The 19,637-nt window shown below is 33.2% G+C and overlaps 2 protein-coding genes across 2 annotated transcripts; one reads left to right on the forward strand and one right to left on the reverse strand.

The window, feature by feature from the left end:
- The first annotated feature begins 5,960 nt into the window (after positions 1 to 5,960).
- Positions 5,961 to 9,270, forward strand: LOC125073557. Its single transcript, XM_047684418.1, has 4 exons — positions 5,961 to 6,060; positions 6,221 to 8,093; positions 8,280 to 8,554; positions 9,113 to 9,270. The coding sequence occupies exons 1-4, from the start codon at positions 5,961 to 5,963 to the stop codon at positions 9,268 to 9,270; spliced, it is 2,406 nt and encodes an 801-aa protein (XP_047540374.1).
- Positions 9,271 to 10,163: 893 nt separating this feature from the next.
- Positions 10,164 to 19,367, reverse strand: LOC125073558. The gene is made up of 6 exons (XM_047684419.1): positions 19,328 to 19,367; positions 18,335 to 18,550; positions 17,677 to 17,739; positions 17,048 to 17,191; positions 13,890 to 15,228; positions 10,164 to 10,182 (listed from the first exon to the last, which is right to left on the reverse strand). The coding sequence occupies exons 1-6, from the start codon at positions 19,365 to 19,367 to the stop codon at positions 10,164 to 10,166; spliced, it is 1,821 nt and encodes a 606-aa protein (XP_047540375.1).
- Positions 19,368 to 19,637: the final 270 nt, after the last annotated feature.

Here is a 19,637-nt window from a genome sequence, read left to right on the forward strand (position 1 = left end):
TGGTAGTGTTTAACTTGACAATCAATAAGAAAGTGTAATACTTCTATATTGAATAAAGGAATTTGAGTTTGAGTTTGAGTTTATAAATAGTTCGGAGAGTTATTTTTAAAGAATAAATATAATTTCAATATTTGCGGTACTACCCCATAACAAACATACGTTATGTAGTCACACTATCATGTGGCACTGTTGCCAGGCTAAATAACTATTTTAAATCAAAACATAAACTTATTTTCAACGGATTGTAATACATTTAACAAGATATCAAATTTGTCAAACGATCGTTTTTTATTGCTGATGGGTATATTTATAATGTAAACGCACTTAGCTTTTAGCTGAGTGCGAGATTGTCACATAAATACTGGTGCGTTTACTTGATGGCAGGGCTTTGTGCAAGCCCGTCTGGGTAGGTACCACCCTACTCATCAGATATTCTACCGCCAAATAACAATACTCGGTATTGTTGTGTTCCGGCTAGAAGGGTGAGTTAGCCAGTGTAATCATAGGCACAAAGGATAACATAACATCTTAGTTCCCGAGGTTGGTGGCGCATAGGTGATGTAAGGAATGGTTAATATTTCTTACAGCGCCTTTGTCTATGGGCGGTGGTGACCACTTACCATCAGGTGGCCCATATGCTCGTCCGCCAACCAATGCCATAAAAAAAACATTCTGTTAATCGATCCATTGGTTACGTATTAGATATTAGTATTAGGAAGTTTAAAAAACGACATCTTACAATCTAGACTCAGATGGACGAAGCAGGTGTTTGCGATAAACTTTATTGTTTGCTCGTTTTGTTGGAAATTCTCATTTTGATAAGACTCATTCATCAAGCGCAGGGGCGTATCGTTGAAAACTATTATACGAGTATTTTAATTTATTACTCTCTCAGGTCCAGTGTGTAAAGATTGGGGATCTTGATCGATGGTTCCAAGTCATATCTAGCAAGCATTACTGAATCTTCGTTTTTCATTTAAATATATTTGGGTAAAAGTAGGACCAGTGCCGTACCGTTGCCCTAAAGGGGGGCACTTTATATTTCTACAATAAATTTAAAAATTATATCTTTTTAATGGATGTTTGTTATTCAATTAACCGAAAACAGCTTAATCGGGTTTAATTATTGCCAGATTCAAAGAAGAAAGAGAGAAAAGTATATTCGAAGCAGACATTGCAGATGACATAAATAAATAATTGACATAAGCTTATACTTAAAAATATTAAATAAATTAATATACATCTTTTTAAAATAAATACAAATACATTCATAGATAGGTAGGAGACACATCATGGCCTGTAGGACAGGACGTGGAATCCTATTTTTACTTAGGTTAATTTATGAAAATAAAACAAAAAATTACTACAATTGTATTCACGTTTCGACGAGTAAGCCAGTTCCAAAATAATATCAGTCAACTTGAATACATATCTGTCCTAAAATTCATGAACAATGGCAGTCAAGCGAAAACTCATATAAAAGTCATTCGTACAACCATCTGATACAAGTGGTACCCAGACCTCACGATAGCCATGGAGGTGAAAATTGCGTTGCTGATCTTTGCATTCATCTCCCTTCAGATCGTGGATGCGGGTAAGTGGATGAAAGTTAGATAATTAAAACTTCTTTATTTTCAGATAAAATTCTGTGCCCAAGTTAGTAAGATCATGTTATACCAAAAGTATTAAGATTAAGTACACACAATCAAGTGCACATTATGTACCTACTAATATTTATGTAGATCAACTTAACCGATTGTCCAGAACAGATGCATCTTCAAAGTTCGCGGGTTCAAACCCACTAAGCACTGAATTTGCAACTGAATAATTTATGTAGATAATTTTGTGCTCATCGTCGAAGGAAAACATCGCGAGGAATGTATGCTGCGTATTTAACAACTCAAATTAGATCAGAGTGGTGGAAAAATCCCAACACCGTAGACCAAACAATGGCAGTAAAGTTAGCCAGGTAGTTAGCTGTAACCTCAGTACCATAAACGTTTTAGAACTATTTTACAATCCAATGCAAATGACGGACGCACAGCTTGAAGAGAGCGGCTTAAAATGCTATCCTGGTCATACTGTTATAAAAATCGAAGAGAAAAAAGTAATAGACAATGACGAGATCTCTGAAGAAGAAATACGAAGATCTCATATGAACTTCGAAGCGAAAGAAGAAAGCTGCAAGATTTGTGTGTGTTCTGTTGATGGAAAAGACGAATATTGTAGTCGAAGACCAGCTATGAATGTTAATGAATGCCTTAGGATGGGCATTTTGAAGAAGAATATGGAGAGGAATTTGCCTTTTGCGCACGAAAGGTCTTTGGCGTTTAGGATTAGGCGAGGTTGGTGGGTTTGGGCTTAATATGGGACGAATCAGTGCAGCTGAAATGTGGGACCGGAAAATTGATATATAAGTTATATTTGATCGACATAATTGTTTAAAGGTTTATATTATAGTCTTAAAAAGTTGTAAAGTTATCTGTAACAGTAGTAGGTACAAGTAGTATTAGTAGAAGAAGTTTGCTGGAAACAATTTCTATGGTTGTAATTATCACCCTTATGTAGCTTAATACATCATCCATCTACTATCCGGTCATAAAGTTAATTTACTTTTAATACAGATTATATTTGGCATAACGACGAGATACCCTATGAAGCTAAAGCTAGCTGCAAACGAGGTACTTCCTACTACAGCAACAATGTCAACGCTAACAACACTGACATCGATATCCCAAGTGACATTGACTCCCTCTTAGATTACTCCAACAAGGAAATATGTTACTATTGCGTCTGCGCAACTCATGGTAGACACGCTGGCTGTATTAGCAGAGATCCATGGTACTGTGAATATTACAGAATTATCAGAGAACCTGATGCGCCAAGAAACAGATACCGTAATTTATTCCAACAAGACAGACCAGCTTATTTCCGACAACTGTCCCATAGGTTGAGAAGGACGATGGATGAAGGGGTCGTAGCATTTATGGATGTTGGTACGGCATGTCTGAGTGTTTGTTCTTCTATGATTTATTTGAGCACGGCACACCCTTAGCTGTTAAGTTTATGAACAGATTTTTTTTTGTGTTGTGAAGTGTTTTAGGCTGTCGTTACGCCGTGTTGGTGTCAAATAGTTTGAATTTTGCAAAAAACCTGCAACCAATCTTTAGTTATTTAACCAAATTGTTATTTCGTTTTAAGATTAAGTTCTCATTGTGTTTTGAAATGATTGTAAATGAAAGGTTGGTTGCAGGTGGTGATACGTTGTGCTGCAACCATCCGGACGGTCACCGACGTCACTTACACGAGCAAGTCCGAAATAAAATAAGGCTGATGAGAAGGAAGGTTCCGAAGGAGAACATCTTGGCTGGCAGCCCACGAGAAGATTATGTGGACTTTATTGTCAATAATGATTAATATATTTCAAAAAGCAATAAAAGTGACTACAGCTGTAGTCAAACTAATGTTTCGAGAATGTTTAATGAAATTGAAATTAAGAAAAATATTACGTGTACAAGAAAGTTTTTAAAGGCGGCAATATTGTTTTGATTGTGATAAAATTTTGCTTCAAATAATTAATGCAGTGATCCTTGCCCTTTATCTCAACTGTAGTTAAACTAATCTCAATTAATATTTGATTTGATTCTTTTGTAAAAGCGTTGATTTCAGAAGTGTTTCTGCAGTGAAGTGGTTGTATTATTATTTTTTATTTTTATAAAAGTTTTGTATTGTGACTGTGATGATTAAAGTGTTTTCAAAGTGATTTCAACGTTATGTGTCATTTATTATTCGCACACGTTTGCTTGCAACATTTTTTTCTTTTGGCGCACCAATATTTCTTCGGCACCATTTACGTTTCAGCTGCACTGATTTTGATCTTCTTTTTTTTCATTTTTAATACATAAGTAATTTTTAATAATTATAAAAAAATTATTTGACTGAAGGCAGATATTTTGTATCCGATTCCTTTATTAACGAATTGTTATTAAGCTTCATTAACCGATTGTTTTTGAGCTACAAACCAACAAGCCCAAAACGTTTATGATTGGTTATAATTAGGCAATGTAGAAAATTCAACCAACCGATATATAACCAATAAATAATTAATAATGGAAAACAATCAAATATCCTGTTACTTTATATAGTTTCTTGAATATAACAAGACATTATTTTTTTACAAGTATAACTTGATTTTAACAAATATTTTTCTAAGAAGGTTTTTCTAAAACTTTATACTGTATGACGCTTAATATGTAATCATTTTAACAATAATTAATCCACAGTTGGAGATGATATCGATAATGCAAAGTGCATACCATTTGTATCCGAATATTCCGACTGTTCTGAAGGTAAGACTACTGTTTTATCATTACTTGTATTGTATACGAGTTACCGGCCTTCCCCTGGCTTTGAACATAAACAGTGTTATGACTATTAGTTGGGGTAAAGCACAATATTCTAATAAGGAAAAGGAAATCTCATCCTATCTTAAAATAGTATCCGTGACGGTGGTAATGGTAAGGGAATAAAAAAAATCAGAATATACAATTGGGCTTTAAAGGCATTCGCGTCGCCGTTATTTGAAAAGACCCCGGCTTGTATTGTACATTCTACCGAGGGAAACTGCAAGGAAAATTACACCAATTAAGTTACTTGTATATTATCAATGAGAGCCGAGATGGCAGTGGTTGGAACGCGTGCATCTTAATCGATGGTTTCGGGTTCAAAGCCAAGCAGGCACTGAATTTTCATGTGAGAGAGAGAGGAGGCCTTGGCCCAGCAGTGGGAATTTTACAGGCTGCTAATGCTAAAATGCTAATGCTAAATATTATCAACATTATTTTGTTAATTTCCATTTTAAAGTCCACATTCATATAAATAGATTTAGATAGAAATGTAAAATCAACTCAAATTTTCATGACATTTATCGTTCCACAGCTAATGAATGTTCGGGCTGCAATCGATGTTCTTGTTCAGCGGAGGGCGAGTGGCAATGTGAGGCTGTTTTCGACTGTTCAGTCGATGAAAACGACGTTTTAGCAGATAAGCAAAGGTTCAGCACTGCCGTTGATGTTATGTATACAGGTATATGTTCTTTATTCCTTTGAATATTGAATTCTGTTTGATTAAGTATATAATTCTGTTCCTACTTTACCCTATTCCGGGTTTTTACCGGGTTCAAAACAAAAAATCCATCAAGGAAATATCGGCAAAAATTCTGTCAAATATTCTCGCAGCGTTGCCTTTTTAGTGGTAAATACGTGAAACTGTTCGATTTCGTAAAACTTTCATTTGTTTCGTTCTGAAAACGTTCTGTCGATTGCCTTTCAATCAGATCAGAATAAAGTGAATAGAGAGTTAATCTTTACGTACTACAAATGTGCATTATGATTTCTAATTTGAGAATAGGCTAGTTATACGCTTGTATGATCACCGTAGTCCGCTGGTTAGATAGCCATCTTTTCAACGAAACACAGCCATTTCACACAAACGTGTGAAATGGCTGTGTTTCGTTTTAATTTATACGTATTACATTCGTAATCATAGATATTCTTGAATTAAATGCTAATATTGTATATTGTTGCAGGATTAAAAAAGAAGGCTAAGAAAAAACCTGAAAGCCTTGTGCCAGGTCCTCCAAAACCTGAAGACGAACTATTAGGTAACCAAATACAATAAATCTGTTAACTTTTAATTATTTTTCTCAACACTACTTCCTGACAAAATTTGTTGTATTAATCTGAATATTGTTTTCAGGTTATTTAATCGCTATACGTTGAAGAAAGCTCTTATTATTTTTTTCTAATAAACTTTAAACAAGCACCTTTCTTTTATTTCTGAGCACAATTCTAAATAGTTATGGTAAGTCTTAATAACTTTTCTACACGTAAAATTGTTGTTTATTTTTAAAAACTTTAGTTCCAGACTATAGTCGTTATGATGAAAGTTTTGCGACATACATGTCTCGACAAAAACGATCTGTTAAAGAGCAACAAGATGAAAACAAGAATAATAATCATACCATAACATTTTATCATACAGGAGATGATATAAATGAAGGTGAGTCAGAAACACAATTCATTATAACATTTAATTCTAGATAAAAAAATATAATATTTAATAACATTCACAGACACATTAAGAGGTACAAATCATACAGGAACAATTTCAGCTAATAAAGTAGATATGAAAACTGTACCCAAAATATCACGTCGTACAGACCTTATAGATAATTTCAATAAATCTGACATAAGTCCGCTGCAAATTGAATATAATCCACAGGACTATGATCATCACATTACTGAAAACAAGATTGAATCGACACCTCAAGCTCAAGATTTGGAACATTTAACTAATGGAGAACTTCATAAAATAATTGGTAATTATTCACAAAGTACAAAGAACAAGGACTTGTCAAAGCTTGTTGTAACTGAACTAAAACAAGGCACGGAAGTAATAGGTGATAAGAATGTCCCGCCAATGTCTAACATTACTTTTACACCTGAAAATGATACTTTAACTGCAATGACTTACATTGCTGGAAATCTTCTCACTAAACTATGGGACATCGAAAAAGAATCTTCTGATGCGTCGATCGAAGTGGAATCAATGAAACACAATAAAATAAACGATTTACTTGAACTATTTAAAGAACCACTTAGTATTCGACAGGAAAATTTTCTTAAAAATGCTCTTATAAAGTTATCAGATACCCTTAATAAAAATAAAAACGTCAAGAATGTTTCGCTTTGTGAAACAATTACAGAAACAGATATTTCTGACGATGAAAATTCAAATAAAAAAGGACAACACAACATCAATATGACAAATTGCAGGAAAGCAAAAATGGAAAAAATGCAAAAAGATAAAGTTAAGCAGAAAGACACTGCTACCGACGTTATATCTAAGTTGAATAACGTTATAAGTTTAATGAAGAAGTTTGAAAAAGTTCAAAATAGTATAAAAGACTTAAAGTATCATACCTTGAATGTACAACCGGGTGAAACAGATTTGCGGAGTGGTACCGTGAGTATTGAGATGAAGAATGATGAAAATTCATCCCTTAACTTGTTTGGTAATTTATTAGAGAAAATAACAAAGCTCCTCATTCCCAACAATGCGAGTAAAAAAGTCACAAGTAAACTCAGAAATCTTAATCAGTTTAACAGAAATGATCATGTGAAAAGAGTCGTTGAAGATAAATTTAAAATGGATTTGAAAAGTTCTAATCTAACTATCAAAGATAAATTAATTTTCGATTATTTAAATCACATCAAAAATAATCCTAACTGCCTTCTCAGCCAAGTACATGAAAAAAAGGATGAAAGGAATATTGAAGGAGATATTCTGTATAATTTATCAGATTTCTTTAAAATAAAATCTCTTATTGATTTAATTGAATTAACAAAACCTGAGACTAAAACCTCCCAGGCTGTATCCGCCACCGAAACATATAAAGAAGCACCCGCATTGAAAGATGTTTTGCGAGATACTCCAAGTAAAGCGACGAGCAACATTTCTCAAAAATTAAATATCACTAAAGAAAAACTCAAAGGTCATTTAAAAGCAATTATTGATGATCTCCTTGAATTGCAAAATGAAAACGACCCAAAAGCAAAAAGTAATATAAATATACTAGATGCGTTACCTTGTATTTATAATATATTAAATGCTGACAAACTAAATAATGATCAAAAATCAAAGAAACAAATAGATCTTGATCCTTTGAGTAAAATCAAGAAATTGATAGATTCATTAAAATTAGAATTTACATCAAATACACTTACGCGTAGAAATAACTTAGTTTCTATTGAAAGACCTCGTTCGGCGAAGGTCTTTGAGAGAATATTAAAAAATATAAATAAAAACTTAAAACTAACACGAAGAAGTTTCAGTTACAAGAAACCAAAAACCTATGAAGAGTTAAAAAATATTATGGAAAAGGTAGAGTTGGGCAGCAACAGTTACAAAAATTTCGCTTTACTCTCAGTCATACCGCCTCAAAAACGACTTATGTTACTAAAGACTTTAGAAGCAGATACTAAACAAAATATACTTGCATTGAAAAATATTCAAGATTCTTTTGATACTCTGTATAAACTACCCTTGGAGAAGCAAAATGAGTTCCAAGAGTTTATTGCTAATGCTGAAAACAATATAAATTTGAGTGTGAAAGTATTAAATAATTTATTCAAACCAAAACCAACAAATGCAAAAGATATGGTAGAGGTGTTTGCACCTGATAAATTTGATGCTATTAATAGACAAACATTTAAAAGGCCGGAATCAAACCTCGAACATGTTTCTAATTATAAAAGTGAAGACGTTAAACTGACTAGAGATCAAATCATAAGTCTACTAATAGAAAATCGCATTAAACTTTATTTAGCAACAAAGGAAGCAACAAATGCAGATCTTAGTGATGATATTAATTATAATATTGGTAAAAGAATTATAACTTTATTAAAACAGGGCAATGTGATCGTCGCCAAAGAGCTCTTTAAAGTTTTTATAGCTAACAAGCGTGGAGGATTCAAAAAGAATGACGACCCAGGTGAGAATGGTTTTCATGATTTAGAGTTTAATGCAGGCCCATATTTCTTCAGCTTTTATAGAGTCATAACTACTTCGAAATTAACATTGTGAAACTGAAATGGAATATTTAAACGTAACATTTCTATAGAATACTTTTGATCCAAAAATGCATTTGACATAAGTATCAACGCGTCGACTGAGAAACAGAATTAGTTTTTATAATTACATTAGCATTAGCAGCCTGTAAATTTTCCCACTGCTGGGCTAAAGGCCTCCTCTCCCTTTGAGGAGAAGGTTTGGAGCATATTCCACCACGCTGCTCCAATGCGGGTTGGCGGAATACACATGTGGCAGAATTTCGTTGAAATTAGACACATGCAGGTTTCCTCACGATGTTTTTCTTCACCGCCGAGCACGAGATGAATTATAAAGACAAATTAAGCACATGAAAATTCAGTGGTGCCTACCTGGGTTTGAACCCGAAATCATCGGTTAAGATGCACGCGTTCTAACCACTGGGCCATCTCGGCTCATAAAGTAGCACTAAATACATTATATAAAGAATTGTTATTTTCAGCTGCTACAATCACAGCGAATACTGCGAAAGAAAAGGGTCCTCTATTGCTGGCGCTCAAAGAACCACTCATAAGATTTGATAATGATGCCAAGAAAATGCAAATGAAAACGCCGGAGTTACTATTTACACAATTACTAAATCTTAAAAAGATAAAATAAAATCTCTTTTTTTTTTTGTAAATTATATTTCGTACTTTTGTAATATTTTTATAAATAAATATTTAATCAAACATCCATCTTTATTTTACCTATTACAATTTCAAATGTCGCACAGACATAACTTAAAGTTAAAATGGTTACATTTATGTTCCGGACCGGTTATAGCTTTATATTTAACATATATATGTAAAATGGCGGTTCAAACGTGATTATTGGTAATTACATCATCATAGAGCTCTCCTGTCACATGAGGAGGCAATGAGATGAATTGTTATAATTTTAATAAAGGTTTTTGTACTATTACTCTAAGGCCCAAGTGTTGTAACTAAACTTATTTTGTCTTCAAGTTTTACTTGATGGTAGGGCCATGAGCAAGCCCGTTTGGGTAGATAGTTAGGTACCACTAACTCATCAGATTTTCTACCCTCAAACGGCAATACTTGTACTTGTACATATTGTTGTGTTCTGGTTTGCCTGGTAAGAGACCCCTGTGTAATTACAGGCACTAGGGATATAACATCTTAGTTCCCAAGGTTGGTGGCGTATTGAAGATTATGGAATAATTAACATTTCTTACGCCGCCGATGTCTATGGGCGGTGGTGACCACTTACCAAAAGTTCAATTTCGTCCACCTTCCAATAACATAAAAAATGCTTTGTAGTAACTGTTAATTTAGACACATCGCTTATCGTAGGTCAACTTTTTATTATTTCTCCTGAAAAGTTCAGATTAAGACTTTAACAACATTCCCAATTGTAAAAAAATAAACGCTTTACAGTGCAATAATAATGTTAATAGCATACAATTGACCACAATAAAAGTAACTAATGTTTATCCTTAAATATGTTTTATTTTTTTAAACAAAACAGTTTTTGATGTCGTTGATACTTCTTTACTCTTCTTGCCACGACCTAAAACAAGACAATTTAAGAATATTTTTTTAGGCAGAGGATCAGGTATTTGATTACTGATTTTGTCACACTAAAAGTAAATGATAAAAAAATATGAACACGACGTTTAAGAAATAAAGTTATGGCTGTTAAGTGCTCAATTATTTATAAATAAGTTGCTTTTAAAAAGACTATTGTCTTACCTAACCAAATCTTCTATATATATAAAAATTAATTGCTGTTCGTTAGTCTCGCTAAAACTCGAGACCTGCTGGACCGATTTGGCTAATTTTGGTCTTGAATTATTTGTGGAAGTCCAGGGAAGGTTTAGAAGGTGAGTAAGTATGATAATAATGCTAGGAATTTAATAAAAACAGCTTTGTTCTTCCTTAGAAAGAGGGATGGTCGATTATCATTGATTTTCGATGATCCTCGATGTTAGACAATAAAACGTAGATGTTTTAAAATTGATTTTGGTTTATTTAAAACATCGTTACATCTATTTCTCAAATTTAATAATTTCTTCCCTTTAGGGCGACGTAAAGTTTACAAAAAAACACCGATGTCATCAATTAACATCGATGTTTAGTGCGTTTAGTTTATGTCATAACATAGTAGTTTAGTTTATGTCATTATCGACGCCGTAATCATATTTTTGCAACATGGTAACCAACAAACCAACCAACAAATAGATCGAACCTTTACTGTCGATTGATTCCTGTTATGACAAAGAGTGCATTCTGCATCCTTCTATCCCCCTATATATTATTATACTCTTTGCTTCTATCTTTGTGAGTGACGGTTACTACTACGTGCGCGAGAACTTTTTTTTACTTCGGTGATCCTTTGCGATGTGCTCTTTTTTAACTTTTGTGATAATGACACTTTACCGCAAAGTGTGCGAGAATTTTTCTTACTTTGTTTACGATGCTGAGGAGAACATGAGCTGACTTAGGTCGTCGCAGTCAATCAAATATGCGAAGAGCTACTTCACGTGTTAACCGTACTAATGACCAGAAAGAAACAGATCGAGAAAATAGTCGTATAAACTTAAATGTTAGTAACATAATTAAATTTAAAGATATCGCAGACTCAGTGCTTCTGTGATTTTAAAACGATCCTGCATTCCACTGTGATCCAGCAATAGATTATTGTGCCGAAAAATCGGTAAAAATTGGGGAACATTAATTGGTAAATATTGTAAGATGTTACAATACAATATAATTTATTATTATATTTTATTTTTGGACTACTGTATTTGTCTTTCATGGATCACAAATGAAAAGATACGCCAAATTGCTTCGTTGTTACTTACATAGCAACCCATCTGGTACTGTGATACTTCATAATTTGCATCGGTTATAGCGAAGACGGCCATATCGCTACCTTTGCTAACATATTTACATATGTACTTTAGACTTCACAGAGTTACAATGTTCTACGTTAATGTGAGTTTTAAAAGCTTTGGACAATATTGGCGAGTATGGCACAATCCAACGATTGTCTACATCAACATTTTGTCCTTTTACCCTCACAACTACCAATCGACCATTATCCGCAACTGATCGCCGACGACACAATGAGTATCCATCATTTTCCGTGATGGTTTCAGCAATCAGGTCTATTGGGAATCGCTTGGAACACTTGCCGTCGACCATACAGTTGAAAACTCTGCAAGGTATAGACCTTGCAGAGTTTAGATACAGATAGATACATGGGTATCATGTTTTTGGTAACTACTGCATGCAATTTTGGGTCAACTGTTTCATAGCATTTATAATTAATGTATTTTTCTGATCGAAACTGTCTTTTGTTCAAATGGATGTATGTCAATCGTTCAGTCTCAATTTTGACATGAATGTCAACTGCAAACTGATGGAAAAGCACCTCAGAATATGATAGTAATAAGATTTACTTCACCTTCACGGATCATGAGTCTTTATAGCATAATATTATAGCATAACTATTATAGCATAATAACTTGAAAGTGGGCATGATGTCATCTGGAAACTGCTGTTATATTTTTGAATGTTGGCCAAGAAGAGTTTAGAATCATTTCTCATTCCAGAAACTAAAGAGCGTAAGGGATCTGGTGGTGCGACCAATTGTGGCAATTTTACTTTGCCTCCAGCACAACATAACCCAGCAGATTCACCACTGTATTGTAACATCTTACAATATTTACCAATTAATGTTCCCCAATTTTTACCGATTTTTCGGCACAATAATCTATTGCTGGATCACAGTGGAATGCAGGATCGTTTTAAAATCACAGAAGCACTGAGTCTGCGATATCTTTAAATTTAATTATGTTACTAACATTTAAGTTTATACGACTATTTTCTCGATCTGTTTCTTTCTGGTCATTAGTACGGTTAACACGTGAAGTAGCTCTTCGCATATTTGATTGACTGCGACGACCTAAGTCAGCTCATGTTCTCCTCAGCATCGTAAACAAAGTAAGAAAAATTCTCGCACACTTTGCGGTAAAGTGTCATTATCACAAAAGTTAAAAAAGAGCACATCGCAAAGGATCACCGAAGTAAAAAAAAGTTCTCGCGCACGTAGTAGTAACCGTCACTCACAAAGATAGAAGCAAAGAGTATAATAATATATAGGGGGATAGAAGGATGCAGAATGCACTCTTTGTCATAACAGGAATCAATCGACAGTAAAGGTTCGATCTATTTGTTGGTTGGTTTGTTGGTTACCATGTTGCAAAAATATGATTACGGCGTCGATAATGACATAAACTAAACTACTATGTTATGACATAAACTAAACGCACTAAACATCGATGTTAATTGATGACATCGGTGTTTTTTTGTAAACTTTACGTCGCCCTAAAGGGAAGAAATTATTAAATTTGAGAAATAGATGTAACGATGTTTTAAATAAACCAAAATCAATTTTAAAACATCTACGTTTTATTGTCTAACATCGAGGATCATCGAAAATCAATGATAATCGACCATCCCTCTTTCTAAGGAAGAACAAAGCTGTTTTTATTAAATTCCTAGCATTATTATCATACTTACTCACCTTCTAAACCTTCCCTGGACTTCCACAAATAATTCAAGACCAAAATTAGCCAAATCGGTCCAGCAGGTCTCGAGTTTTAGCGAGACTAACGAACAGCAATTAATTTTTATATATATAGAAGATTATGGCAGTACGAAGTCTGCCGGGTCAGCTAGTAAATAATAAAATAATAATAAAGAAAGAAAAAATCTAAGAAGTAAAAAAGTGTCGGTACATTTATATGCACCATCAGTGATAGCATGTATATAAACCCCACTGCTGGGCTAAGGTTATTTTAGGGAAGTAGACTTAATTACTCGGTGCTCCAATGTAAATTAGCAGATACATGTAATAGATTTTCATCTACTATTTAGCGGTTTACTCAGCATATCTTTACTGACAAGCACGAGATGAGTACAAGTACAATTCATACGTCAAAAATCATGCACATAAAAATTCAGTGGCGTTTGTCCGGATTTCAACTCTTCAGTCAAGAATTACTTGTTATAAAGCCTGGGAGACCTTGACTCATTTCATGAATTGATTAATAACTATTAAGATACTCACCGTGATATTTTATGTTCTTGGTAGTTATTTTGGATCCGATTTTGTTGTTTTTAAGTTTGGTCGATTTGTAAGATCTTGAATGGCGTGGGGAAAAAAGGTGTTTAATTTTATACATAAAATTTTGAAATCCTCCAGGTGACCTTTTATTTCTTACGGACATTATGTTCAAATTGTTCTGCCATCTTTGCATAATTTCCTCGTATTCCGACATTTTTTTCTTATTTATTTCGTCCATTTTTTTCCTTGCCATCTGTCGTACTATTTCAGACTTGGTAACATTTTTGTGAAATAATTTTCGAAATTGCTTCTTGGAACTTTTCAACATTTTTTTAATTTTTTGAAAAAATGATTCCTTTTTTACAGCGTTATTGTTTTTATTTTTAAAACGTTGATAAGGTTTTAATTTTATTGTATGCTTTAATCGACTTTTCATTTGATACAAATCGTTAGCTAGTTTAAAAACTTTTTCTTCTAAAACTTCACTGTTCGGTGCCATTCTTCGATTATTTGCAAATTCCATTAACTTTAGAGCATTATTCATCTTTAGAATGTCTTTTGATAACGCGATATTTAAAGATTTAAGACTGTAAAGACGTTCATGTATCGAACATTTCTCAATTTCTCGTATGGAATTTTGCCATTTATTTCCTATAGTCGTTAGGTAAATCAGAATGTTATTAGGATTAAACGCTTCTGAATCAACGTCAAAAATATCTCGATAAAATGTTCTAATTATTCTTTTTAATATTTTCCTTAAGTCTGAAGAGACAGTGACTAATACATCACTAGCGGGTGCATCTTTATCTAGAACTTCTAGAATATTAATTATAACATCTACAAGCTGATTGTTGTTTTCTTTTGTATCATGTGAGTTCAAATGTTTCCGATAACTATCATCTGTATGCGGTTTTATTTTATTTAGCTTTTTTTTTTCTTTATTAACGTAGTATTTCATAGCTCGTATTAGAACGATTAGATCGCGAGGAATGGAAGTATTTGGCATTCTTTGTATTCCTGCGATGTCTCGTGTTACTTCATGTATATCGTTTTTTAATTTTTTCAAATGTTTCTCTAAAGTATTTGTATCATATTTTCTTAAATCCTCTTGTGGCTGTTTCGCTTCAAATTGATACAAATTTATGATGGAGTTTTCATCGTATTTCGAATCATTTGATACGTCATTCGGAATACTTATGTTTCCAATCGATTTGAGATACAAAATGAGCTTTTCTTTGATATTAGTCAATTTTTCAAGCTCCTTTTGTTTTTCATTTACAATTTTATTTAATGAAAGTACTACATTTTTCTGTAACTCTTCGATTGTATCAATAGTATTATTATAATTTGTTGGTAATAGAACATTTGTATCATTTGCATCTAAAGATAGTTCACGTTTCTTTATATTTAGAATATTTTCTTTCACATCATTTGAAGAAAATATAGCAATATCATTCTCTCCGGTATTCGTTTCTGTAAATGCTGAAAAAAATCGAAAGTGACTGTTATTCACGTTTTTATATATTACGGCTTACCTGGATATCATTTATAGAACTACCCATAGCGCTCGAACCATCACCTCAGTTTTACCCCCTTAAGAGGTGAAATAAATAAAGTAGCCTATGTCCTTCCCCGGGACCAAATTATTTTCTTACCAAATTGCATCCTAATTAGTTCAACGATTTAGAGTTACATCCACATTTACAATATTAGTAGTACAGAAAATATAAATGATATATAAAAAATATATAATTTTGACAGCTAATTTGTGCTTACCGGTATTCATAGAAATGGTTGTTTTATTTTCGTTTTTTTCAGCGGGTATATTTAATTGGTTTGCCCCAGTGTCATCATAAACACCAACTTCTTTGAGTAGATCAAAGGAGACGGAATCGTTATTTTTATAAAATATTGCTTCATGCTGATTAGTATTTGTATCATGACTGTCGTCTCTCATTACGCTTTTTAATAAATCATTAAAATCTAACAAATCTGATTCGGAATTGGTATCATTGGATTGATTTATAGGTACTGCTGTAAAAATAAAGGCATTATTTGTTTCACTATTTCATCTTTCAATAATTAAAAGTTTAAGTGAAAGACAGATATTTGTAATTATTAATTTACCAATTTTATTGTTTGTTTTATTAATAGCTATTTCTGTTTTATTCTTGACTTCGTTTTCAAAACCTTCAACTCCATAAATCCATTTCAATAAATCTTCGTAACTTATTTTATTACTGTCATTTATTTCATTGATTGATCTTTTAAATCTTTCATTTGAATGTTGATGTTTATCTACGACAAAAATACATATTGTGACAATAATACATATTGTGACAATAGATACAAGTTGTGGGGTTCGTATTGAAAAAAAAATCAAAACTCTTGATTGACATGTTATGGTTTTTAAGGCTAAGTGCATCAGTGTAATTACAGACTATGGAAAAAAATATCAGACTTCATGAGCTAGTAGCACAAAGCTAAGGACTATGGAAAAGGTTAACATTCACCATAAGAGGGCCAATATAATTCGCCTTTTTAAAATTTGAACCCAATGTAATGTTTCTTTATTTTTAAAAATGTAACTATTGATATATCTAAAGTTTATTCATTAAATAATATAAGTATTGTTATCATATTAGCAGTTATAGTAGATTTTATGATTAAATATTAAAAATAATAAGTAATTTGCAATCATCTATTTTAATATTTGGTTGCTATTTTATGGAGTCAAGTGAAGAAGTGCTTTTGACCGATTATTAGCCATGGTGACAACCCTAAATACTTTTAATCGACTCGACCCAGAGTTATTACCTGCAGTCCTATAAGTGGTGGATATACCATAAATATCCTCGCGTAAATCTAACAAAGGAGGTGCTCTGTAATGGTAGAAAATTGTCACAGATTCGTTACGCACAACCTCTTATCCCTCACTGATTTATAAGGTGAGAGACGGTAAGTATCGTGAGTTACACATATCAATTACGTAGAAAAATATTAAAAAAATATTCTGCAAAATTAGGCTCCCGGACTTGACCATTATCGGCGAGGGCTCCAACGCAAGGCGCTCGGATTTTTTGGCATCCTCAGCAAAGCGAATTAAGACGGACCTGTTTGTATTCGTATTCTATTAGTTCATCCATTGTTCATACGATCGATTTTTGACATAGTTTTTTACGTACAATAAGTACCACGTAAGTCATTTCGGATAAATGTTTACAAGCATATTTAAGGCATCACTGTACCGCATACGGGGCACTGGTAATATGCTATAAATTTTAATAATTCCAAAGCTTACATCTCCGGACTTTCTCCAACACCACAGCCAACGTTCTGTGGTCAGCAACCAGACGATCATCCGTCACACAATGCTGAACTGAGCTACAATTCCATCTTCCATATGTATCACAGTCACATATTTTGCACTCTACACAAATGTTCTCTGAAATATAAAGAAATAGTGAATGTCTCACTGTTGGGCAACCATGTCTTCTTATGGAGAGGGTTTGGAGTTTATTCTATCACGCGATTCTATTACACGTACCTTTTTATGGGTGGTAGGTTCATCTGACACAATTATACTCTCAATGTTTTCCTTCTCAAATTACGATATCAATGTTATTAATACCCAGTAGTTTTTTTCGGTTTAAAATCAACGGGTTTTATCACACTTAAATTTTTATTTTATTTATTTTAATAAACGGATGAAGGATTACAATACCCTTATATCTCTAAGGGTAGATAATACGTCAAATTAAATAAACACATAGTAAAGTAATAAAAGGCTCTTATTTTACAATGTTGTTTTTTTATATACACCGAGTAATGGATTGGAAATTTATAGCAAACGAGGCGTGGCTCGTATGATGTGCAAAAATTTCCATTAATATTTGATGTATTGAACATGAATGTTGGAGTTTTATTTACCTTTATTGCAGTTGGTGTACTGTGATACGAGGGGAAGACAATCTTCATGCGGACCCTGTGATGCTGTAACGTGAGATGTAGATGTTATCTATCATTACGAACTATTACGACTTTACTTACGATTTTTATCGAGAAATGTTCGATATTTTATGCATCGAATCAGTTTTATTGATAATGTTGTTGACGTTGAGCTAAATTTTATAAGACCAAAAAATTTTTTTAAGTAGCCGCGATTATTTGTCTTATTAATGAAGATGAAGAAGCGAGCCTGATCATAAGTGGTAAAATCACTAATGAGCAGATCTGCTCTCCTCTTAAAGAATTGACTTAGAGCTTATTAAACCACGCTTTACTTAAGCGGGTTATATTCATGTGGCAGAATTTTCTGAGACAAATGTAAGTTTCTTTACGATGTTTTCCTTACGGCTCATTGAAATGTAAACTCAAACCATAAGTATGTCGGCTCTTAGTTTCAACAGTTAAACTACTCTTGTTGTTTTGCGCTGAATGGTAAGTCCGTTTACACAGTTACACTGGCTCACTCACTTCTCAAACCGGAACACAACCATACTATTTCTAGCTGCTTGGCGGTAAAATTTATTACAGATAAACTTATTTTGATAATCGCCTTATTTGTAATTGCATTGATGAAGTATACCTTTTTCAACATATTGCAGAATCATGTTCCCAACTTCTTCGTTCAAATCATTATCTTCTGTTTCATAATCATCTGTATTCGCAAAATTGTTATAAACTTCACCATAATACGCGCATCTCGGTTCAATTAAAGCGGTGCAGTCAAATCCGTAGCAAATTTTACAGTCGTCTTCATTGCTATCTCTTACAATAGTAAACTCGTCTTCATCCAGCATCGCTGAAATAAAATGTCTATATTAATTTTATAAATGTGAAAGTCTCTATCTATCTGTTACGTTTTTATGGTTAGACCACTGAAGCGAATTTTATGGAATTTTGTACGAGGCAAGCTCCAATCTCAAGGAAGTACATAGGCGACTTTTTATATCTAAAGCCCTATACCCTAAAAACACAGGCGGATACTAGTATCAAATATTTGAAACCGCTATTTAGTAGTTTACCTTCTTTATAAGTTAAGACCTTATTTCTTTCATAAAAATTCACATGACTGATAATGATTTTCTTCAGCCTAAGTTCAGCCAGTACCGTCTTAACTTATCGTAACACTTATTAACACTTATCGCAGTCTAGCCGATTGCATAATAATTATTATTATCATTCTCATAATCGTTTTTTTATTTATACTTAGCAAGTCCTCGATATTAGGTGCCATAGCTGCGTGAAAATATAACTACGTGTAATAATTTGAATTTCGAATTAAACAATTTAGATTTTGAACATCGAATTTCATCGCGTGAAATTATTATGTACGTGTATTAGGTATGGGAGTGACGTTTGTGCTTACAAGGTGTCTTAGTGTGCGTGACACGACTAAGAGTAGAGATAGCATAAAAATTTAAATAAGGAATTAATTTTAAAGTTTATTTTATTATAACGTCGATAATTTAACGTGAAGAGCTTTCAGCTGAATAGATGTATATAATTATACTCGTATGTGTAATTAAGTCTGTCTGAAGAGCGTTATGTTACGTAATAAAAATATAAACATACTTACCGGAGATGACGGGAATGCTTAAAAATATCCACACGAACATCGTAAGAACAATGCAATAAATTTCGTAATATGAGTAAGTGTACTTTAAAGCCGGACAGGGTTGGATTTTGGAAATTTACTGTGGAGTTACATAAGTACTGCGACTTTAGCGCTTCAGCGAATAGATTTTGTTTTATGGCAGTGTTAGGCGGACCAAATTTGTCATACAAATGGGCCACCAGATGGCTCCATGGTCAATAATTTAAATCATTTCTGAATCGGTACCAAAACCAATACAACAACAATTTTGCGAACTACGATGTAATATCCC

Source organism: Vanessa atalanta, chromosome 24, assembly GCF_905147765.1.
Source record: "Vanessa atalanta chromosome 24, ilVanAtal1.2, whole genome shotgun sequence".
NCBI lineage: Eukaryota > Metazoa > Arthropoda > Insecta > Lepidoptera > Nymphalidae > Vanessa > Vanessa atalanta.

Coding starts and splice junctions, on each gene's coding strand:
- LOC125073557 (XM_047684418.1), top strand. CDS start 5,961: ATGTCTCGACAAAAACGATCTGTTAAAGAGCAACAAGATGAAAACAAG. Junction 8,094..8,279: donor CAAGATTCTTTTGATACTCT/GTATAAACTACC, acceptor AACATTTAAAAG/GCCGGAATCAAACCTCGAAC. Junction 8,555..9,112: donor CAAAAAGAATGACGACCCAG/GTGAGAATGGTT, acceptor TGTTATTTTCAG/CTGCTACAATCACAGCGAAT.
- LOC125073558 (XM_047684419.1), bottom strand. CDS start 19,367: ATGTTCGTGTGGATATTTTTAAGCATTCCCGTCATCTCCG. Junction 17,740..18,334: donor TCTGCAATATGTTGAAAAAG/GTATACTTCATC, acceptor CTCACGTTACAG/CATCACAGGGTCCGCATGAA. Junction 17,192..17,676: donor GTACACCAACTGCAATAAAG/GTAAATAAAACT, acceptor TTTATATTTCAG/AGAACATTTGTGTAGAGTGC.